This window comes from Ammospiza nelsoni, chromosome 1 (assembly GCF_027579445.1).
Source record: "Ammospiza nelsoni isolate bAmmNel1 chromosome 1, bAmmNel1.pri, whole genome shotgun sequence".
In the NCBI taxonomy this organism is placed as follows: Eukaryota; Metazoa; Chordata; class Aves; order Passeriformes; family Passerellidae; genus Ammospiza; species Ammospiza nelsoni.
The window spans coordinates 134,266,752-134,291,218 of NC_080633.1; the positions used below are offsets into that span (position 1 = coordinate 134,266,752).

General features: G+C 37.3%; 1 protein-coding gene across 1 annotated transcript in view; it reads right to left on the reverse strand.

Moving 5' to 3' along the window:
* Positions 1 to 1,382: 1,382 nt before the first annotated feature.
* The window catches only part of SLC26A7 (solute carrier family 26 member 7), a 64,542-nt gene continuing 41,457 nt past the window's right edge, over positions 1,383 to 24,467 (reverse strand). The window contains exons 10-18 of the mRNA XM_059480432.1: positions 23,872 to 23,967; positions 17,056 to 17,162; positions 14,771 to 14,837; positions 10,959 to 11,096; positions 9,234 to 9,282; positions 6,499 to 6,599; positions 4,112 to 4,166; positions 3,921 to 4,024; positions 1,383 to 1,916 (exon numbers count right to left, since the gene is read on the reverse strand). Of these exons, the coding sequence (XP_059336415.1) occupies positions 1,881 to 1,916; positions 3,921 to 4,024; positions 4,112 to 4,166; positions 6,499 to 6,599; positions 9,234 to 9,282; positions 10,959 to 11,096; positions 14,771 to 14,837; positions 17,056 to 17,162; positions 23,872 to 23,967 (753 nt within the window). The 3' untranslated portion in view covers positions 1,383 to 1,880. The remainder of the gene's footprint in view (positions 1,917 to 3,920; positions 4,025 to 4,111; positions 4,167 to 6,498; positions 6,600 to 9,233; positions 9,283 to 10,958; positions 11,097 to 14,770; positions 14,838 to 17,055; positions 17,163 to 23,871; positions 23,968 to 24,467) is intronic.

The window sequence follows — 24,467 nt, forward strand, 5'->3', positions numbered from 1 at the left end:
GACAAAGCAGGGAATAAATACAAGAGTCACTCATAATTGAAAGGGCAAGAAAGCCCACGGCTCTCTCCCATTATCATCTACTAGTGTGGAGTGACCAAGACTTGAGGAAAAGCATATCAGTGTCTGAACTATGCAGAGATGCAGAAGTCACTCCATGAGCCACTTCATCTCCTGCAGGCATCAGCTTTGGGCAGAGAGAGCAGGGAGGGTCCAGACAAGCATACAGATGTAACTGCTGCTGAAAACAGAAGGCTTAGAGCTAGATTTTGCCTATATGTGTCAGCTGCACAGAGCCTCCTTGTACTTCCCTCCTCTCTGTAGTGTAAGATGGCTGTTACAGATGTGCCATATTCATTTACCTATAGCTTCCATAGATTTTTTTAAGTTGGTGAAAAAACCAAAACCCCCTACTTCTTTTCTCATTTGTTGATTCCTTTTTGCTCATCTCACATTTGACTGCTGGTGTCCACATAAGGGAACAAAGGTAAGAGGAGAAAAATCATACATAGAATCATAGAATGGCCTAGGTTTTAAAGGCCCTAAAGATCATGTGGTTCCATCACCCTGCCAAGTGCAGGGACACCTTCCACTAGAACAAGCTGCTAAAAGCTCCATCCAACCTCACCTTGGACACTTCCCGAGTCAGGGCATCCATAACTTCTCTGGGCAAACTGTTCCAGTGCCTCAGCATTGTCACAGTGAAGAATTCTTCTTCTAATATCTAGTCTAAACCTACTGTCTTCCCGTTTGAAGCCATCCCCTTGTCCTATCACCACATGCTCTTGCAAACAGTCTCTCTCCATGTTTCTTGTAGGCTCCCTTCAGGTACTGGAAGGCCTTAATATGTTGCCAAATAACATGGTAGCTGTGTGATAGTATGATCTAATACAATTGCTGACAACCCATAAATACAAACCAAGTACTCAAACTGTGAGTTCCACCACCCACTTTGTGTGCTCACACACAGTAAGTATACTGCACATCACATCAGGATTGTGGCTGAAATGTGGCCCACACCTCATGTGCCACTACGGTCACCTTTCAGCTGCCTCAGCTGAAGATTTCAACACCAAACAAATCACAGCTCAAAGTGGAAATGCAGACTGGAAAAAATGTGGGAAAATGCTGGAAAGAAGAGTAAGTTTTGGAAAAATATTACCAGTTTTTCCTCTTCAGACTGACACTAAAGAATACCTGTGGCTTTGAAAATGTAGCAAACCATAATAGCACAAGACAACAAATATAGAGGGAGGCAATCCAGTGTTCTTAGTCAACATGTATTTGCCTTTTCTGCATAGACTTGTGAGTTCTCCCACTGGTCTGAGCAGGCATTAAAAAGCATACAAAACCAAGTACAAAAAGTGAAAGCATATGATAGCTGTGATGCTGTTACTGCAAATAGCTGTACTGAACAGAGGAAAGAGTAAGAACTGCCATTAGAAAATGTATGCATTGGTATATGCCTTGCTGCAGATACTGTATCAATTATAATATACTCTTTTAAGAATTCATGTCTCTGTTCCATACACAAAACTACAGATGAATATTACAACTAATGTTACAATAGAAGATACTAAATGAATACACCTAACTGGTAAACACAGTACCTCGTGTCTGCTTTCTAATAATTTGTATATAAATGTATATAAAAATATTTTATAAAACCACTATAGAACAATTGCATAAAAATTCTCTGAGTGATCACAGCTGAAAGATTTTCTCTCTGAAAGGTAGATCTGTCTTTACTGAACGTACTAAATATATATGGTATACAAAAGATCATCTATGAGATCCGCTGGAGAAAAAAGTGAAGGAGAAGCCATGTTGTAGTTCATTTTGAATATGAGCAGATGAAACTCGCTATGCTCAATGGGTGGGCATCACAATTCACTCTGTTCACTGAACTTGCTGTAATTCTAAAATGACAGAAACAGAAAAAAAAGCATTATAATGTTTTCCTAGAATATAAAGTAAAATTAGGATATGAAGGAGTGCTAGCTTGAAAACACCACTAATATTTAAAAAAGTTATTTGTGATTAAAAAAAGTTATTTAAGATTAACTGCATAAAGTAATAGGCAAGTATCCTACCAATTTATAAACATAAAAATGAGAATGACACATTTTCATTGGAGCATGTAGATAAGAATATCTTTTCTGAACAGTAGCAGAGATGAAAATGGACCACAAAGCCCTCTTACCTCTACCTTTCTGACAGTGGAAGACTATTTCCTGCTGTATGGGGAAGCTGAAATGTGAATCAGAACAAATCACTTTCTGTTAGTCTCCAACCCCTTCCTCATATTTTTTCTATCCTATTCTGCCTATTCTGTCATATTAACACTGAAGAGTCCTACTGACCTCAGCACCTTAAAAAGGCACAGGAGGAGTACATAGACTGGCAGCTCCAGTGTGCTGCTGCTATTGCAGTCACCCTGCCTTTTCACTCCTGTCCACCTTATCTTCAGGTGTTCAACACAATGAATACATAAAAATCCCTGAAGTACATACTGTGAATATTCTGAAGAAGCACCAGCAGTATATGTACACTGTTCATGATTACATTTAGAATTTGAGTTTGCATGTAAGCCTTTCAGACTAAACTGCTAAGCCACTATGCAGAGGTTTGACTTGCCTAGCACCTCTGATAGAAACAAGCAATCAGTTCCTTAAAAAGTGCACTTTGAATTTTAACTCCCCTTTTTCATTATGAACATTTGTCCTGGTTTATCCATGTTTCACTTCCATAAAATGGGAATGCTAGTACATAACTATCTTACGAGAATGTTAGGAAAGTTAATAATGTCAATATAAAAAGCAGACATTTTATAACACACCGATCATTCTAATTCATCTAATCAGACCCAGACAAAATATACAATAGCCAACCCCATTATTTTTGCCCTGCAGTTATCATTTCAACAAATTATTTTTTGTAGGACAACATAATGAAAAATGTTGAAAAGCGCTGAAGAGAACATGTTTTTCTGGTCAATTCACGAGACCAACTATGCCAACTCACCTTAATCTGGATAAATCAATGGAAAGTGGTTTTGTCCATAGGCAAGTCTGATTTAATTAGTTAAATACAAAGTGAAGAACAAAAGACAAACAACCAAACCGCAGACCATGATGAGTTTAATGTCTCTTGGAGAAGGCTCTGAGCCAAGCTCTAGCCAAGTTTGAATCATAAATAAAACCATGGGAAAGCACACTGCTTTTAATGGACACTCACTTGTACTGCCATGACAGTGGAAAAGAATCACATAGTTCAAGAGGAAAGTCCAGGTTTACAATCTTTTTAGAAAGGAATGCAGGAATCATTAAACAAGTAAATAGATGCTCAAGCCTCCCTTCTCCCTCTTGCTCTCTCTTCTACCTCGTGCAATTCCCCTCTTTCCACCAGTGAGCCAACACAGCATGGTACAGTGCAGGGCAGAGACAAGATTTCTAGCTCAAACCAAACCAGCTGGGGATCCAGAACCGTTTCAGTCAGACCAGTGCTCTGATGTGTGAAGAGCTTCAAGCATCCCAGGCTGAGAAACAGGACTGTTGTTTCAGTAATGCAGAAGAGGCTGTGAGTTAATTTGTCTCACTGAGGGGCCGTGTTAGGTGTTTCTAGATGAATCTTTCCAGTGGAGAATGAGCCCACATTAAAGCACCACAACACAGCACCTCTGGATCTATCATAGAAGATGGAGATGTTGCAAAAGTAGATGTGGTGATGGGGAGAGAGTGCTAGCAGCAAAAAATGGAAAACTGCATTTCTCAGCCTGAGGACTAGTTGTAGATTACAGACAGATAAAAGATTTCTACATAAAAGGTTAACTGGGTGAGTAATACTTTCCCAGACTTTAACAAATTGCTGTGAGCATCCAAGAAGCCCTCCAGGCTTCACCTACTCCTGCTTGTAAGTCTTACCCTGTGAATCCGAATGGCATCAATTGCTGAAGAAATGGATTCAAAAAATACAGGATTTTCAGAGTCAAGATTTCCACCATACTGCATTGCTTTTATCAAGGAACCTGCAGTAAAACAAACATGAGCACTGAGAAGGTGGTGAAGATATATAAACCATCATGTTAAAATTTTTACTGTAAGCTGATACTTGCCTTTGCAGTGTGCTAGCAACACATCGATGTATCTGTTTTTACAGTCCACGTAAATCTATGTTTGAAGACAAGAAATTTAAAAAAAAAAACTGTTTAAAATACCAACAGAGAAGAAAGTTCACAAAAAGCCCACATTCAAGGTAGGCAGAGCCCGGAGTGCTGCTGCAGCAGCTGTACTGCCAGCAGCCACCAGAGCGAGCCCTTCTATAATGCAAACATCACCAAGCCACATCTATTTCCTGCCACTGCTTCACAGTACTCTACAGCTCTGCTGAGAATTAAAACTGAATTTGAGTAACAATTTTGCAATTTCTGACCGTATTTTTTTAGGGGTATTATTTCCACTTATCTTTTTTCAGTGTGTTTTCGCATGTCCTTACCATATGCTTACTTCCAGTCCACACAGACAGGACTCAGACCTAGGAAACTTTGAGACTTATATCAAAAAAGCACCACAGCTATCATCCTGCATTGAGCAGTAAGTTGTTCTTTATTATTTCTTTGAAAGTGTTCAGCTCCCCAGAGACAAAATATTAATAAGATAGAAAACAAAATCAAACCAAAACAAAACAAAACAAAAAAAAAGTGAAAATAACTCTAAAAGCAGAGTAGGCCATTCTCCTGCCAAATGAGGAATATCCTAAGCAGTTACTGCTTCAAAAAAAATTTAAATAATTCATGTGAAGTAGAAAAATTCTGGGAGGAGATTCAGTGAAAACCCCATCAGAATATTCTATTTTTAAAATAAAGCAAAAATCTTACTCAGTTCAAAAATCCTCCATCTCTGACATCAGTGATGATATTTTGGGAAGGAGTGTAACAAGGACATGTTGAGTGTGGTCGTCTTGGTAGGAGGAGGAGTAACTTGGTTTTGGACCAACCGTTTATCCAGAGGCTGCACTACCAACCTATGCACTTCACAGCCCATCCAGACTTACCTCTCACAAATTTGTCAAACACATCTTTGACATAATTTGTAACTTGGAGGTCAATTAACAGTCCTATGTGATCTGAGTTCAGACCAGAGAAATCCAGGTCAGTTTCTATCTATGATGAACTCTTCCCAGTACGAAAGGATAGGAAAAGTACTGATAGCTAATAGCTAATAGTCACTCTCACTAACCTTATTTTTCCAGTTTTCTTTTTCATTATATCCCTGCCTGTATGTGTACTTTTAATTTAAAATATTTTAAAGCAACATTTACTTCACTGTGCAATCACCGCAGTAAATTGAGAAAATTGTTAGGGCAACAAGAGGTCTGGGCCAAGACCCAAGTTCAAATCTAGCCCTTTATCTTACTCAGAAAAATTATGCAAACCAAGTCTTCCATACCCACTTAACTCTATACTCACTACACAACTTTTAAACTCCAGATCTGATGGAAGTGTAAGAAACAGCTTTGAACATAATTTTTTATCTACTATATAGAACTACTTGTTATGTGAAACTGTAGACTCATAGACTTGTTTCGATTGGAAAGGACCTTAAAGATCATCAAGTCCAAGCAGTGACTTGGCATTGCCAAGTCCCCCACTAACCCATGTCTTTCCATCCACTCTGCCCCACCTGTGGTGCCACCTGGGGTTGTTGTGACCTGAGTGCAGGACCCAGCACTTTGCCTGGCTGACACTCACACAGCTGGCCTTGGGCCATGATTCAGCCTGCCCAGACCCCTCTGCAGAGCTTTCCTGCCCCCCAGCAGATCAACACTCCCACCCAGCTTGGTCTCTTCTGCAAACTGACTGACGATGTACTCGATCCCCTTGTCCAAATCATCACCAAAAATATTAAACAGGACTGGCCCCAAGGGAGCACCAGTTGTGGCCAGCCACCATCTGGACATAGTTCCATTCACCACAGTAACCAGTGACTGCTGGGTTTATTCTTCTGGGAGCATCTTGGAACTCCTGCACTGCCTGAACCCAGTCTGCAACATATATTGCCCACAGGAGAAAGGATGAAGATCATGTTTTGACCTCTGGCTTAGCAGACAGTAGAATATACAGATAAAATCACAGAATTAAAGTTGAAATTTTAAAGCAGTAAATTTACTCGTCTCTACAACTGACATGGCAGGGTCAAATATGATGAAAAACCAACTTAAAAAGGGAAAAGTTCCAAAACTCCTCTTCATTACATATAGATACATAGATTTTCTCTGTTACCCAATAGAATATTAGATTATTAGATATTTGCTCTGTTACCCAATAGAAATATTTTAATGTAATTTTTTGTATATAAACACAGTACAATTTAATACCAAATCTCTGTTCATCTTTTCTATAGGTGAAAGATTTATCCAGTGACATAGGTGGAGTGACTAGTAGTTGGCCCCAATAACTCATATGTATAATTATATACAGAATGTTTCTAGTGTCATGAATACCTGAAGAAGCACGGAGACTCCAGTGTAGTCAAAGAAATTCAGTCCACTGCAGTCTAATATCAAAACATGTCTCTCACTGTGACACGGCTGCCCCAACTCACCTACACATTTGATAAATGAAAACCTTTAATTAAAAGGAGAATACTCAAGAAATGGGTATAAGAATGATGATATCTCAACAAAATAAGCCCAAACTCTCACAATAAGATTGTCATTGTTATGTGCTGGGGTATCAGGAAAGCAAGTGCCATATTTTAGAGGAACAAATGAAGAACCTTTAGGGCAATGGAAAGAAGTGATGACAGACAGAATATATTAATGGAGATGTTTTAGGCAGCAATAGTGTCTCAAGAATTAAACAGTTGCTTCTTCAGACTTTAATTTTTCATTGAGTTGGCTTCTTTGGAAGATTTTTCATGGTATACAAAAACAATATATCTTTTTTTTCTAAATTCTGATATGACACTGATTTCCATAGGCCCTAAACACCTGCCTATGGCTTAACTTAATATTCACCCATAAGGAAGAAATAGATCTAAAGTGGAGTGTTTAATTTTCCTAAGGTTTTACTATGCTGGTTGTTGACTGGGTAATTTTTTAATACATAACTACACATTCATGCTGGAGAAGAAAATTGTGTTGGCAAGATTAGCAAAATTCTTATATTCATTCTTCAACCTCAGGCCATCTTGTGTTTAATCAAAACATACTCTGTTCTAAATGCATCCTGAGCTAGCACACAGATAAATGATTGCTGGCTTTCATAAAGTGAAAACTAGAAAATACTGCACATCTTATTTACATTGTTCTGTGAACAAATGTTTGTTCATAATGCACGCAACTGAAAAAAAAAATGAAGGAAAGCAATTCTGATTGTAAAGATGAGTTAAGCTGAATGGCTTTGGTAGAGCAGAGGTAAAGATTTTGAACTATTGAGGAGACTTGGAATTTTCCGATGATGCAAATTTATAATGGTGGTAATTCCTTTCCAACAGTAGTCTGAGAGCAAAGACTTTTGGACTTGCATGTCCAGACATTTACTGTCTCTGTTCTGTGCAATGTGCATGAATAGATACATACAAACAAAAAGAAAGGATTTTAGAGGGAACCTCCTGAAAATTACTCTGATAGAAACACAGGAGGGGTTCATGTGATCTCCCAGGCTCAGTGTAATAATTCCCTGCTGCATCCTGAATTGCAATAGAGGCTTTCTGGCCTCTAAATGAGGGGGTAGGTAAAGACCTGCACCCTCTTTGGATCAGTGGTATGAGCCAGAACAGCTGTTTCACTTGGTGCTGATAGAGACAGCATTCCCCAAAGGGATAAAGGGAAGATTCTGATGAAAGCATACATTTTTTTCCATGTTTTCCTGGACAACTGCCATAAGGCTTAAGGATTGTGTCCTCATGCTCCCATCCTTGAAAATTTAAGCTCAGCATTTTGCTTTTCTTTTTAAAGGGATTTTTCTTTTTTCTCTGTTTGTTGTTGAAAAGACCCTATGAAGAATCACCATAGACTGGTTGATATAAGTAATGACAGCATTTAAGTCCTCAAGGCAGGTCTTAGACATTCAGAAAAGAGGTCTTGTGCTTTCTGTCACTTCTGTATATGAGAAACCAGTTCATCTTCAAGATGACTGAAATATGTACTGGTAAGATCTCAAACATAATATTTTACAATATAGTCAATAAAATACAATATCATCTTCAATAACCCTTTTCATAGGTTGCTATACTACAGCAAAGCACTTTGTCACCCCTAAGTTAACTAAACATTGTAGTACCATAAAAATGTCCTGAGTCTAGTTAACAAATGCAAACAGTCAGATAACAGCCTCCAAATCAGGTTTTCTACTGTGGCTTTAATGCTTATAAGGGTTTTAAATAAACACTGTTTTAATTCTATCCACAATGAAATCATCTGTATAAAGTATCCACTGCAAAAGGTTGCTGCAGCTCTCCCATGGGAATGTATGTGCTCTGGTTTGATTCAAGTGCTACAAAATGTGGAAAGAGTGGAGTTTCCAGCTTAATCCTTAATTGAAAGGAAAGCTCTAGGGGTTTTTATTATATATTGTATTGATATACTGTATAATATTGGTGGTTATCGTGTCACTAACAATTCAGTTGACATTTTCTGAGATTTCCTCCTATGTGGCGTTAAAGATCCCAAAGATTTTACATGGTTCTAATCTTACTTTTACTTTTTCATACTAATATACTCTGCATGCAAAAAAAACCCAAGACCAGAGCTTAGCAAAACAGTCTCTTCAGCCTGGTGGGAAGATCAGTCCAGGCAACAGTATGGGAAGGGTTTCCCCCACTATGTACCTGTCTCTTTACACACACACTCATTCCAGTCCAACAAGCAGGTACACAGAATCAGAGGATGGGCTGGGTTGGAAGGGACCTTAAATCATCCTGTTCCAACTCATGTGTGATGGGCAACGAGACTTCCACTAGAAGGGTCCACTCCCATAAAAAAGGCATTTTCAAGGGGTTCCCTGCTTTTGAAATCTTAAAAAGTCTGTCAAAACCAGAATGAATTACAGGACTTATTAGTCCAAGGTTAGCATAATTAATTTAGCATTCATGCTTCATTGAATGTTTGGTCTAACTGAAAATATTTATTTCCTCAGAACTTGTGTGCACCTAGAATTACATAGAAAAATGTGGAACTATTTTGCACACTTACATCCATCTTGTTTTAACACCATTTGTAGGTAACAAACTCACCATGGCAACTTCCATTGGAAAATGAACAGAGCAATGTGTTCTGCTCACACTGAAATAAAAGCAGCACATTATTAACATACCAAGGAAAACCAGTCCATTGCACAGTGAAGAGAGAAAATCAATGCAATACATAAGAATTCTGTTTCTCAGTACCAAAGTTAACTCATTCTCTGCAAAATCATGCCCTATGCAATAGCCTGTTGTATGTATAATATTTTCTGGTATAACTTTAGAAGAATGCTGAGATACATACTCAAACTGATATTTGCATTTCTTTTTAGCTGGCTCAGCCTCTATCAAGCTTGGATTCACTAGAAAGCATATTTTGGAAACAATGCTTTTGGAAAGCGGGGGGTGGTTAAGAAGTGGTCAAAAGATGGGAAAAATGTTCTTGACAAGAAAAATTCTTGGCAGTGATTTTATAAGATTAACTTTTGATTAATTTTCTACTTGCTGCAATCTCATTTGCTATGCTAATACTTTAGTAAGAACATTTTTGACATATCAATTTATTGAAGAGTTACATTTATCTGGATAATTTTTATAATGGTTATTTCAATGTGTAAATTCTCAGTAGAAACATGAGTTAAAACCAGACACAAAGCACAGAAACAAAAGTGAAGTTGCATTTTTTTCACACCCATTATGTGAGACAGAAAGACATCTACTCAACAACAACAAAAAAAAAAAATTTAAAAAAGGGCAGAGTTTCAGGCAGCTGTACTGCTGAGTACCTTACAGAAGAAACAAAGGATAAAATCTCCTTTATAAATAACATACAAATTAACTTATTAAAGTGATTCAAATTAATTCCATGGAAATCCTAAGTAATTTCTCCCTGTTTGGAGGCTTTTTATCATACTAATCCAAATCAGTCAGCCTAGCAAAACCAAGGGAAAAAGGCATCACATTTTCTGAGCTGAATTTCCACCCATCTAAGTACATATGGGTAGCACAACTCTTTCTCAGGGGACAGCAGAGGTGGTTAAGACATGTTGCTGCCTTAACAACCCATCTAAGACACAGCTTGGATTTTCTCAGCCCAATTTGACAAAATGGATGAAATTGTCTACAGTAAGCATTGTATCATATCGGAATGTCTTCATGGCACTGATAGAAAAATGATAATTTATCTTTTCCCTTTTAGGAAGTGTTGCAGGAAGTTGCAGTAGTTATGTGCAGATGAACTTGGAAAAATACTATACTTACAGGGATATTCTGCAAAAATGTGATATACCTAATTTGTATACTGTTTACTTTTCTAATACAATCAGTGCAAAAGAGGAAAAAGAAGCAATACCATTGATAAAATGTAGCCACTTTCTTCCTAATTCTCCCAAAATTATTTATAGTTAGAAATGAAGTGCCCATCTTTCAGGGATTTATCTCCAGGAAAAAAAAAATCACATTTTATAAATACCAGCCTTATATCAGATGAGATTATGTAAGTTCTTCTAGAAATTTTTGAGTTTTAGATGAGTGCTTTAATGTCTCTTACAGGACCATAAGCAGAAATAGAAGGGATATTATTTTCAAGTAATACAAAAATAGTCCATACTGAATCTGATTAAGATTAGAATTAGCTTTTTTCTAAATGAATAATTTCAAATGTTGCTTCTTTATACCTGTTTCAGTATCTGACTGCATTCTCCAAGAAATGCAAGGAAGGCAAACACAATCTTCAAGCTAGTCATGGTGATTACTGAAGTGTAAAGCACATCCCACCTGGTTTACAATATCACATACCTGGCTGCTCATGCCATCCTTCTGGATTATCTTTAACAGGTCAGCGTGAAATTTTCTGGCATTCAAAAAGACTAACGGGCTGTTGACTGAAACTATTTTTACCTGTTTTAGTGATTCCTGGGGAGTGAAATAAACATAATGCTGAAAAGTTCATCTTGGATTTGGAAAACAAACCCCAGACTCATTTCTTTATAAAACCTGAAAATACCTGTGAATTAACCTAGGAGGAGCTTTGGATTGTGAAAATGATTTAACAGATAATTATATTGATTAGCCTTCACACATAACTGAAGTAAGAATGGAAACACAAGTAATATATAATGAAAATTATCTATAATACTATTTAGCATGAAAACAAGCATAGACATTATGAGGCATAATACTAAGAACTATTAGCTAACAATTATAATAGCACTATTTCAGTTGGTGTGATTCCCAAGCATAGACAAGGTAACATTTGCAGACAGGGAATATATTTTATTAGACAAACGCGTCTTGTAAAAAGTACACAAGGATTTAGGGCAAACACTGCAGGTGGTTTGGGGAAAGCTGGCAATAATCATCTTGCTCATCTGAAGATGACCTTAGTACAGAGACAGTTCTCCATGAAAATATTTAATGGATACAAATCAACCTTGAGTGGCACATTTAAAGCTTTACCAGCATATTTCTACCACCAACACAATAATCTTCACAACTCTCCATTGCCCTTGAGCGTATCTATGCACTTCACTAAATAAGCTACAACCAGGTTACCAGCACCTTCAGTCAGACTGTGCAGCTCAAAACATAAATGTTACACAGCAGAACAATTTTGGAAGGACACCAGATAATGTTCCGAAACCCTCAGGTACAAGTGTCAGACATTTTGCACAAAACAAGTGCTATTTCTCTCACTCTCAAGGTGTACATATAAAAAAATCTTCAAAAGCCAGTAAGAAAATTAATATTTATATATATATACTGGACAGCAGTAAGACATGCTTAAAGACTGGTTTTGTAGGGGAACTTCTGTAGAAGTTGCTTCTATTGAACTCCCAATCTTCCACAGGTTGTGTGACAATGGAAGCAAAAATCAAGAATTTGCAAGAGAATAAAGGTCAAAAAATACTCTCTTTCTTCCTAACAAAAATCATGTAACAAGGTCACAGTCAAACACAAGTAAGTGGAGCTGACACAGATCAATTTTTAGGTAGTTAAAAATTGTTCGGGATTGCATTGAAGATATGCAGTTTTCCCAACAGACTTTCAAGCAAAACAGAAATGGAACCACAAACCACATAAACGATCTCCTTATTGTAGACTGCTATTCAGACTTCTGGGAATGAGATGATCTCTCAGACACCACCACAGTGACCATGAAATAAAGGAAACATTTCAAACATCCCAACTGAGGCAAGGAACCCCAGACTATGTGTAGGGACTTTGCGCAATTTACCTACACCTGTGGGATGTGATTGCAGAAAATACCACAAATGAGTTTTGCCACAGTCAGATATGTGGCAAAACTCAACTGGCTGTTAAAATGTATCTGTTTGTATGGAATAGAGCTCTAAACTAAGGGCAAAACAAAGCATGGTATATGCTTGAATGGAGAAATGCTCTGACATCCCACAGATTCCCACAAAAATGATGCTATAGACAGCTTGGTGTAGAGACAAGTGGATACTTCAGTGCCATGGCAAAGTAGAAGATAAAAGATAAGAAAAAAGGAAGACTGATGTGCAAAGATCAAATCCTGTGATGATCAAGCTTCTATAAGTACAAAGTCCAAAACTTGAAAGACTCAGATCATAAGGCCAGATCAAGGAAATGGCAGACTTGTGTATAATTTTTGTCCAGAATGGACAAGGTCAACTGGACCTAAATTAGACCAGCCAGTTATTCCTGGCTCTGGTTTGACTCTTTGTTGACAAGAACTGTTCAGAAGAAACCAAAACTTCCTCTTTGTTGTGTCCTTGCTAAGAAAGCAGGAAATTTATCTCAGGTGTCTGTTCCTGCCCCCCTCGGAAGGCCCGGGGCGATTCCCTTGCACACTCTGCTCGGGTGCGAGTTCAGTGCCAGTGAACGCCTGGGATGAAATGTGTTTCACATAACCTTCTAAATTCCCTTTGATTTTTTCCACATTAAAGTGTCTTTTCTCTTATTGATGAAATAACCCCTATAAATCCTTAATGGCAGGGTAGATCATTAAGCTTGCATATTTTCATGTTTAAAAGTCCTGCTGTTTATGTCTAATCTGTTACTTACCAGGGAAACTTGGATCAGTCTAACATTCATACATTAAAAATTACCCTAAATGCCTGCTGCAACCCAGTGACTCTAAATTCAATTAAAGGCATATTTTCCTTCTTTGTTTTGTGTAATAGCTCTTGAGCAATTTGCGTCTCTAACATAATGTTATTTTCCCCACTGTCTGCAGACACTAGTTTGTTATTAGGTTACTGGTGTTAACCTTACTGAATTAGGGGGAAAAAAAGCAGGGGACCAGCTTTTTTAAGCTTTAAAAAAAAAATGTATAGGCATTTGTACAAAGTGCTTCATGGACCAATATGAAAAATAGCAGGCAAATCAAATTTTTGTTACCCATCTCTGACAAAATTACTCCAACATTTTTATTAAGAATGAAAAGTAATATAATAATTGACAGCTGATCCAGCCTCAACAACAGTGTTTTTCATTCACATTTCAGAGTCCTCCCCATTCTTATGTACCTTTCACATTCCAAAGTTTCCCAGCATGCCAAAACAGTAAATGCCCTTGAGCCCTCGCAAGTTCAGATTTTTAGCCCAAGATAGCTTTGATGGAAGACATTTGCCAGAAATAATAAATTCTTTACAGAAGATCTGCTTAATGGTGAAGCACTAACTGCTGAGCATGTAGTTTAGTGATACATAAGACTCTTCATCAGCACTAAGGGAAAAAGCACAAAGAAGGGAAAGAGAAACTGCCGCAGCAGAAAAGGCAGGATGTCCTGGTGATGGGGCTCTGTGCTGAGAGGACACATGGTTCTACTTCTCTCTTGGCTGCTGACCTACCATTTCATCTTGGAGGAGGGAGTTCACCTCTCTGGGTCATTACCCTTCTCTCCTTACCACAGACCCGAGCAAAAAGCAACTTTGATGATAATTGCAATGAAAATAACCAAAGAATCTGACTGGTTGGTTTAAGCTTTTAAGAAGCCAGATTTAAAAGGCGCAGTCTTTAGGAGAGATTCTTCCACCCATTTTTCATGTACACAGGGTGATGAAATTTGCAAAGCAGTCTGTAACCATTTTGTGGTGCTGCCCCTCTTTGCCCAGCCTTGTGGTGTCCTCTGGGACAATCTGGTCACAAGGGGTTGGGGAGAGAAATGGTTTCAGAAAAGAGATTGGGGATGATAAAAATACCAAAGGGCTTTTAGGAAAACTGATAATAATACAGAGACTGCTATTGTCTGCTCAGATTGCCCTTGCCATTCCTGGCAAGATGTTTACTTAAATTTAGGAATTAGGAAACACTGAGAAAGAGCAATTCATAACTATAAATGACAAATAAACTAAGATAGATAAATCTAAGAGGACTTGCCTAACTTCACTTTGCAGACAAGCAGAACCACCATGAAAATATTCCAGTTTCTGATGGCCAACTATAATATTATTATTTTATCCTGGCTTTAGATTTCAAGTGGTCATATCATAAAAGCATTCCCTTGACTCCCCGATTATGATCTAGTAACTAACTAGAGAAAGCAAACAATTAGTGAATTAGTGAACCACACACAGAGAAAGTTAAAAAAGAAATTAACTTACACAATTATCTTCTACTTTGTATTTGTATTCCACCTCTTTCATATTTTTCAAATTCAGTGTCTTTGCTCTGTGATCAATACATAGAGAAAAATCTGTACAGTTAATCACTAGTAGTCTTGAACAGAAACAAAAAGACACACACCCCAAGCTACAGCATAGCAATTTAAAGGTCCAAAAATGCAATCTGGGAGTATTCTTGTTATTACAGACCTTTTCTTTTCTGATAATCATCCTCTTAAATAGTAAAAAGCTCATTTTAGAATTGTGAGATCACTTTGAAAATATGAATAATGAAATTCTTTTGTGAAGAATATCTTAATTTTAATTTTTGTTTGCTGGCCAGAGCTACTTTCAAGTCAAGGTAGCTCATAAATAATCTATATCTTCAAAAGTAAAGAAGTTTAATTAATATTTTTTACCTGCAAAGAACATATTGTAAGGAAAGGGAAAATAAATATGTATAATAGTTGTGGGTCACGCAAAACAAAGATATTTAATTTGTCATGGAAACTGACACATCTTTACATGATGAAGCAGAACATTGCATTCTAGCTATCAAAATGGGGGACTTAGTGGAAAGCACCAGTATTCCTATGCTCTCTACAGAGAGAAATGCCTTGGAAAAGGAGCTCAGTGTTAGAATCTTCTGATTCAACATGTCATTTACAGGAACACATTTAACTGGAACTCTCTATCCTCTGAGACAGATGCGCCAATATACCAGGAGTATTTGCAGGTATTGGGGCCAGATAAATGAGCCTTGCAAACATCAGCTGTTCTCTCATCTCTGCATAAATGAAGCTGTAGCTGCGGCTGCTTTTAATACAGTCTGATACATAACATGTACCACATCCAGCACTCTGACATCTGAACAGAAACTTTACAATAAATAATCTATGGTATTTTCCTTGCTTCGCTTCTGCTAACACTTCTGCTCATGATTGCACGGCTTACTACACATTATCTCGTTAACCCCATCTGTGCCGTGCCAGTTTTAGGGCTGCTGCCTTGTTCAATGCCTTTAGATAGTGTGGACAATCATGTGCAGCTTTACTGAACACAGAGATCTGCAGGAAGAGTCTTATTTGCATTAATAAGTGCAGGTTCAGACTGAGGTCTCCTCTACATCTGGCTCTTTCTGTTAAATATCCATCACTTCTGCTTTTGGAGAGCCTCTAACATCCAGGCTCAGGACAAAAACAACATGAAAACTTGCCTTTTGCTTTACTGCAGAATTTACCAAAATTTTAGTTTGCTGAGTAGCACAATGTTATCACAAATGTATTGGTTAATTCAAGCAGAAGCAATCTCCTAATATTTTTAACTGCCTTGAAATTTTGAACTATTTTCATGCTGTTTCTTTAACTTATTCTATGAGAATAAAGCTGTGCATAAATGTCTAACAAGCATTTAATCAACCGGTCTATATTGTGCTTAATTTCACTGGGATTCAATGTTCATGCAAACAACTGCATGCAAGCATGAATGACCTCTGTAGTTGAGTTTGGCTCTGTCCTGCCAGCCCTGGGTGCAGATGCAGCCAGTGTGTGACTGCCCTCAGCAAGCTGGCATGCCCACAGGCATCTGTGGCATTTCCAGGACTGGTGAGCTGTGGATTAATTTTGTAGCACAAATCAATCATGAACCTCAGCTATATTTCCCTTTGCTCATGATCCAAAGTAGCAACTATAATATATTAATTAAAAAAAAAAAAAAAAACAAAAACCAAACTTCTGATGGCTCTAGTTTATTTGTCTTGACTTTTCTAAGTTGTGCACAGAACTTACACATTTTGCTAGACATTAGAATAGTTGTACAGTTATGTTTCATTAATCTATATTAGTAGTGCAATTGTCAAATTGTCAGCTACCAATTCCTGTGCAACATAGTACCTAGGAGTTTATAAAGGCTCTTCGTTACTAAAGCTTGCTAGACATACTTTTTTCTTAAGGAGCAAATAAATATCTAATGGAAAAAAATATTAGTAATCTTCCAGTTGATTTTATGCTACCTTCACATAATGAATCCTACAGATGCGTAATAATAAGAGAAATCACAAAACAATGCCATTTTATAAAATGTTTTAGAGATTCCTTCGTCTACAGTAAATGGACAGATGTGACTTTTACTTTTGAATTGTCTTATCTTGCAATTTTCTGCAACTAAAAACCTGAAGTTTAGTTGTTAAATTTAGTATACCGTATGTCTATCCTGACTGTGAAGCAATATGCAGAAGGAATACATAATGAGGTGCTAGTGGAATATTTCAATAAATTGTTTCTTACCTGGGAAAGCGGAAAATCACGATTGCTATAGTGCACACAACGCCATACAACAGTCCCACGTTAGCAGCAAAGCATATTGTAAACACATAGGTACTAACCCAGATGCTCTTTAAGGAGGGGAGCAAAAAGAAGTGGTTAGTTTCAAATTTTATAGCAATGTGCATTTTATGAATCAGAAATAAAGATTTTTAAAACTAAGCTAGTTTCTCAGATGTGAACATTTGGATCTTTGAACTGGCAAATACTGAAGACTGAATTAGCAATTAAAGTAATGCCTCCCCATGGGGAACCACATGCAGCATGGCACAGCTCTTCCCAGTGCTCACAGAGGTTCCTGCCAGGGTTACTTAAAATAGCATTTGTACTTCTGCTAACAGCTTAAGTCAGAATCAACTCAGTTGTTTCAGAAACCTGTATTTTATTTTTTACATTGCAAATTCTCATCACCTTCTTCGCTGCATAGATTTTAAATCCTCCTTTCCTTTCCCATAAAGAGGTGCCCTAATGAGGTCACATACAGAGACCTTTCCTTCCACTAATCATACAAGTGGGAATTATGATTGGCAAGGAGGCTGATTAAAAGTGGCATTTATCAGAGTACAGCTGACTGAAACAACTCTATTACAAATAAAAATTACTGGGGAATTAATTCCTTCCAATGGAAATGGTGAGATTTCATATTACCTCCTCATCTTTCAATATTTGATTACTAAAACTTTGGATTAATTTTAAATACAAATTTTTAAAATACTCAGAAGCATATCTGAAACTAAGGTCACTTTAAAAAGAAATTTTAAAAAACTTTACAAAACTTTCACATTTCAATTTTTCCTTAATTATTTTCTTACCAGAAATGATCACTTTTCTTTCCATACTACAATGATGTGTACAGCCAAGAGACATGCAGATTTTACAATTAAAAGAAAAGTGTGAATTACTCGATTTCTTATACCAACCTAATTGGTATGATAAAACACATCTTTCTTTCCTTGAGGGAGCCTTAAGCCAAGATTGCCATCTAATCTTTATATAAAAGGTGTTAAAAAAGACTGGAAAGTATTTTCATTTTTCTGGATATACTGATCCCCACAGGTGCCCGTTTTAAGAATTACAGAGCTGCTTGTTCATGTTTGCACAATAACAGATCACATTACAATAGCACAGTCATTTTTAAGATTATCTTTTCTGTTTCCTTCACTTAACTCACGAAAGCCAGAAACAATAGAATACTTTCAGGCCAAGCACAGGGATTTTGCTTGAGTAGATTTCAGAACTGTTATTTTATGAATTATTAAGTGTAATTCATACCATGCTAACTTGTGCTTCACAGAGGACAGAATGTTATGTGACTGTTGAGAAACCTTTTCCCCCCTCATCTTCAAGATTCCTAACTACTGCAAAAGACTTTTCAGTTTGTTCAACAGGAGGGCTGCCAGGTAAGGAGGTGGCTCATCCTCTGAAACTGTCCTTAATCACAAGCTGTATTTTGACATGACATCTTATATGAAGTGTTGTGCATATGTTCGCAAAGACCACCTTTATGAACAGCAGATATTGAGGTCTGATTAATGAATAAGAAAGTAATGTTAAGATTTATAAATCAAACATATATTTATAAAGAAGCTCACCTAAGCCTAACAGAACTACTGAAAACCTGAAAATCAGTGAGATCAAGAATTTGACTATCTTAATAAGGCTGAACCCTTGACAGCACCTGAATCCACTCCAGTGCAATCCAGTTCAGCTGCAGACCTGAACCTCATCACATCTGACTAAATCACTGCTGCAGACCTGCAAACTTCTTATGTCTCAGAAGAAAACAGCACAAAAACATAATACAAAGTCTGCATAGGAAGAATCAAAGCCAGAAATGTTTAAGTACTGCTGACTACTGAGATAGCTAGTTAAGTGCCTCTCCAGCAGCCTAGTACCTTACATCTTAACTGTTTGCAGAGACTGCCATTGTTGTAGAGGCTGGGCCAAAACTCATACTCTCATTAATCAACCACTCTTTTAGTGCTTTATATTGGCCTGGAAGCAGTTCTTCTTTAGGGTAGCATCAAACTTGTAGAAAGAAGTTATGTTCATTTGATAGACTTTTTTTTTTTTTTTAATTCATGGGTTATTGCAAAGTTCAACATAGAAGTGATAAAAATATTAAAGTTATCCTTGGCAGCTTACTTCAATATGGTTATTGCATACTCCAGGACAGATAGAATCTAATCAGTCTTCAGATCTTAGCAATAATGTGTTATAGGCACATGCTAATATCAAAAACCAAAACAAAATCCACCTTCAAAGTACTGTACTAATTTAAAGAAAATTCTAAAGAGGGGGAAAAGAAACAAGTAGAAGAAATAGATTTGTGTCAACTCCTGTATGTACCAGAAAGTATCAGAATCACTGAGAGGTACAGTGATTGTGTATAGCAGCTGCCTCCTCTAGACTTTCCATTTCATAGAGTCTAATTATCCACCATGGATGACAGTCTAAAATCTGCATTTGGTAGGAAAAATATCATATAAACAAGTTGCAGAATGCTTTCTGAACCTAGAGCCAAACAATGCAATGCTAAGGTATGGTGATAATAAGTGTTTAGGTACCAGTTTAAAAGCAGATTATGCACTTGCCTTGTTTCATTGCAAACTGAGGAGATGATCAGCTGTTGCCTGAATGGGTAGGGTTCCTTGCATGTAGCTATCTGCAACACAGCTGTCTAGTCTCCTACCATAATCAATGGATGGTTATCAGAATGGATAAAATTTAGGATGCAGTTCATCTAACTCCTACCTGGTTATGCTGTAGCTTAATGGAGGAAGAGAAGAACATGTCTCAGCTGACCAGTTCTGTGCTGTCTGTAATATGAGGCTGTGATGAGCTGCTCTAACAGAAGCCCTCCAGCATATAGCCAAAAGAATCCTATTAAAGTCCTGCTCATTCCAAAACTGTCTCAGCAGAGGATGCTGGAGTCTGGGAGGAGGCTCTGGCTCAAAGGACTGAGTGACATGGCCATGGTCCCACATCCTTCTGCAGACAAATGACTAATGTGTGCATTCATCCTCAGCATACCCTTCATGAAAACTTGGCATTCAAGTGAAGCCCACCACAGCCATAGGGCAGGAACTGCCTAATACACTCAGGGACATGGTTTAGGAGTAGACTTGGCAGTGTTGGATTAGCAGTGGGACTAGATGGTCTTTAAAGGTCTTTCCCAACCTAAATGATCCTAAATGATCCTAAAGTGGTACTGTAGTTCTTTGATACCACCTACAGCACAAGTAATATAACTCACACTAGCATATTCACTAAGGCAGGAAAACCAGAAAATCTCCCTAGGATGTCATAAGATAGAATCATGGATGTAAAACAATTCCCATAGAAGAGATGGTTTCCTACTTTGTAGAGGAAAGCAGAGCAGAGCATTCTCTTTGTAAAGCATAGCAGAGCCCTGAGAGCTCTCAGAGCCCTCTCACAAATCAGGACTCACGTGTGATGAACAAATTTAAGAGGCCATTTTCATCCTGAGGATAGTATCTGAAGAAGTTCTAAAAAACCCCAAGAAAATGCACTAATGAGATCCAGATTTCAAGGAAGACCCTTTCTAGGGCCTCTTCTCTAAATATTTTGACAAAATAGATTGACAGGATATTGGATACGTGTCCCAGAATTTCACACTGGCAAGATCTTGGAGGATACTTGTCAAAAATGAGACCCTCATTCTTGGATCTACTTTAATTGCTGAATTAGTAGCATTCCTTACATCCTTTAATATTAATATATGTGCATACAATTATGATTAATGCTGCATGCATCCATAACTGCCTCTCATCACAACACCATGTTGGGAATGTGTCATTTTTACCATAAATTCTGGCCATTCTTTCTACTTTAAATGTCAGGCATGCAACCTGGCTTTGTCTCAGCTGTGGTCATTTTCTGGTCAAGACATATATGTAACTTTAAAACATTTTTTTTCTCTTTAAATGCCAGAGTATTTCATTGCTGAACTTCTCAAATCCCTGGTATATAATTAACTCATGAAAATGATCCTTATTCTGTTATAATTTTTCACTTAGAACATCACCTTCTGAAATATTTCCCCCCATCTCTGGTTACTTTCAAGTCCAACTGTTAACAGCAAAGAGAACATTTTTCTTCAGCAGTCCATTGCCAGGCAGTATTTTTGCCTGTCTTAAAAGGCAGCTTATCTGTGATCCTGAGCCTTAAAATCAAAAGTTAAGAAGAACTTCACTGGCCTTTTTAGTTATACTAGGAGAATATCACAGGTATCACCAGCCCTATCAAGCTGGAGAATAAAAACAGCAAGCTAGTAAAATTGGCCTGCATAAGAAATTAGGCTTACAGGAAGGACAAGGAAATAATCTTTTGACCTGAGGACCTGAGAAGTGAGATGTATTTACAGACAAGGTCAGATTAGCTTCCTGGCTTTTCTCAGAAAAAGCAGAAAAAAAGATCAAGACAAATCACTCTCAGTTATGCATATAACATATATAGTGGAATAATGCAGTTATTAATCTGAGATTGTTGAAGTCATTCAGCCAAGGTGTAGGGACTGACAGAAGACCTTAACTGAAGCAGGAGACATTTGAAGTTTAAATGGCAAGAAAGAAACCTCTGGAATAAAACCAGTGGGGTAGTAGCTGAAAAGTAATCAAATGTGATTTGAGAGGATGTAAATCTGAAAGAAAAAGCCACCCATGGCTGAAAGAAGAGATTTCATAGAAACACAGAATATCCTGTGATTCGAGGAACCAATGGATTTCCTCAACTCCAACCCCTGAACATTATCATACCTTCTACATTTAAAAGGATTGTGTTTATAGAGAACTAATCAACAAATAAATATATTCATCCCATTTGTGTCTAATGAGATGCTTAAAGAAGTGTAAAGGAACAAGGTAACAAACTCCATAATATTCCATTTCCATGCACAATCATTTGCCAAACCTATAACCAAAACAAACCTGACTTCAATTCTACATGACACACACCCTTCAAAGAATCAGTTCCAGAAAGGACAACTGCTAATTATTTCCAAATGTTTTGTTAGGGTTTCTGTCTTCAGAACACTTTGGATAACCTGGGTGATGGAATGATTCATTTCTTGTGTTCTGTCAGTTGCTGGGGTGAATCCTTTCAGGCCAAAATAACCAGTGTAGTTACACAAATCACTGGCCTTGGTGGGGCTCCTCAGAGCAGGCAGCAATGCAAGATCAATGTTCATAGCCTTTCTTTAAACTATGCTATTTAAGGCAAGATGATTTATCCTGTCAACCTAAGGACTGATGGTTAAACTACTTGAAGATAAATCATTGCTCAAGTATGTTTAGTCAAAAAGATGAGCCCAGCAAACTCCCCCGTTCTATAGCCTCTCTTAGAAATGATGACAGATGTCAGAGATGTAATAACTAACTACTCACACAACCTTTTCTGCCAAAACCAGAAAAGCAAAAATCAGTCAGGTTAGTCTATCTGTGAAGACACGTCAAATTTAGTGAGATTCCAAAATATCCTGCTGGAAAGTGTAACTACTTATTATCTCAATGAACTGATGGAGAAGATATATCTCTCTCCCATAGCTACCAATGTTTAAATGTTAATGACTTAAATGTTTTTAAGTCTATTGTTCCCAAAATAATTCTTGATCCACATCATCCATAATTTCTGTCATTGGCAATATGGGTTAATCTTAAGATCAAATACAAAACAAGAGATAGAAAATATTTTCAGAATTTTACTGCTTGAGGAAGAAAATATTTCAGGAAATACAGAACTTTTCTTCTGGATAATACAAAAGAAACCTCCAAAAACAAGTCTTCTGAACCTCTAGTTTTCTGCAACCAAGTGTGAAAAGTCTCACAAACTTGATGTTGCTTACTCAGCTCTGTTCCCCATACTAAAATGCAGTAGTCTAACAAAAAAAGTTTTATTCTTTCTAGACTTAACCATTACTGCTATAGAATGCTAAGTAACTGGTGGATTCAAAAAAGTCCTATCAACTCCAATTACCTGTATTTCCCACCACAGACAAGGACTATGTGGCCAAAATACCTTTCTGAATATTGTTAACTCAAACATGCAGGACGTCAGCAGAAATTTTGGTTCCACTAATGGGCCATTACACTCAAAATCTCCCACAGAAGAGAAATCCAGGAGTCTTCTTACATCCAGGATTCACCTTTACTATGGAATTCTTGCAAATTCTCTCAGACTATTTAGACTTTGCATCAAACTAAATTTTCATACTCTATCTCGTTACCTATCTACTTTTTCTGATGTATTCCTCCTCTCATAGTGCAGAATCTTTCACTGTGTTCAAACAGTAGATAGATTTCTGAAAAATCTGAAACAATTAAGGTAATTTACCTACAGCACCCCTCACTATTTATCTTTCTGCATCACTAGTGCTTCCAGTTCTGTTTGACCTGTGTGGTCATTCCCTATTCCCAGAGGATAGGATGCTACCAAAATCTCTTCAATAACACTACAATAACAAAAGCATGTTAAACAGATAGGAAAGACATAAAAATTAGACACATATTTGCTCATATTGTCTTGATCTGTCTGCACACATATCTCTAGCATCAGGTTTGATTCTTTATCGTTGGTTAAAATGTTATTTTTTAATACAACTGATATTACAGATGCTGTTATTCTGAGCTGATAGTGCACAAAAAGTACTACTAATAATATCTTGCACTTATTTCTTCTAGGGCCACAGAACTATTAAAGTTTAGTTAACAGATGTTTGCCAAATGGTCTCAGGAAAACCTCCTTACATTAAGTTTTACTTACCCAGTCTATTTTATCCACATTCCAATATTTTTTTAAGTCACGGAACTGCATTAGCATCCCCTTCAAGCCCACAACAATAATGCTTGCTAACACACACTGCAAAGACATAAACACAAAAGCCATTTGCATAGTTGTTGGTGAAAACAAATGCTGTTTCTTTAATTTAGCAGTCAATGTCATAATTAAATTATAAAGAAACTGGTAGGTGTTTAGAAAATGGGATAAGCACAGGTGTCCTTGTGACAGCTGCTAACTGCAACAACCACCCTATCCCCATTTTTTTTGTGAAGGCAATCTACAGGCTACCTAACTGAGAGAAAAATTACAGAAACCTCAGGACTACTCAAGACTCTTCCATGCCTCACCAGACCAAATACATTCTGCCACAGTCTGAAGGACTCAAAAGCAAATCATCACTCAACTTCTATGCAGTGAAGAATTGTAACTCCCTTTCCTCACTTCCTTCCCATCCCTAGAGAAGGCCTCTAGGGCAAAGGTCCATTAATTTTGAGGCAAAAAAAAATATTTTTTTTGTTCTTTGACTCAGGAAGTAGGAGAAGATGGATGAAGAAATCATCTAGAGCCAAAAATAATGG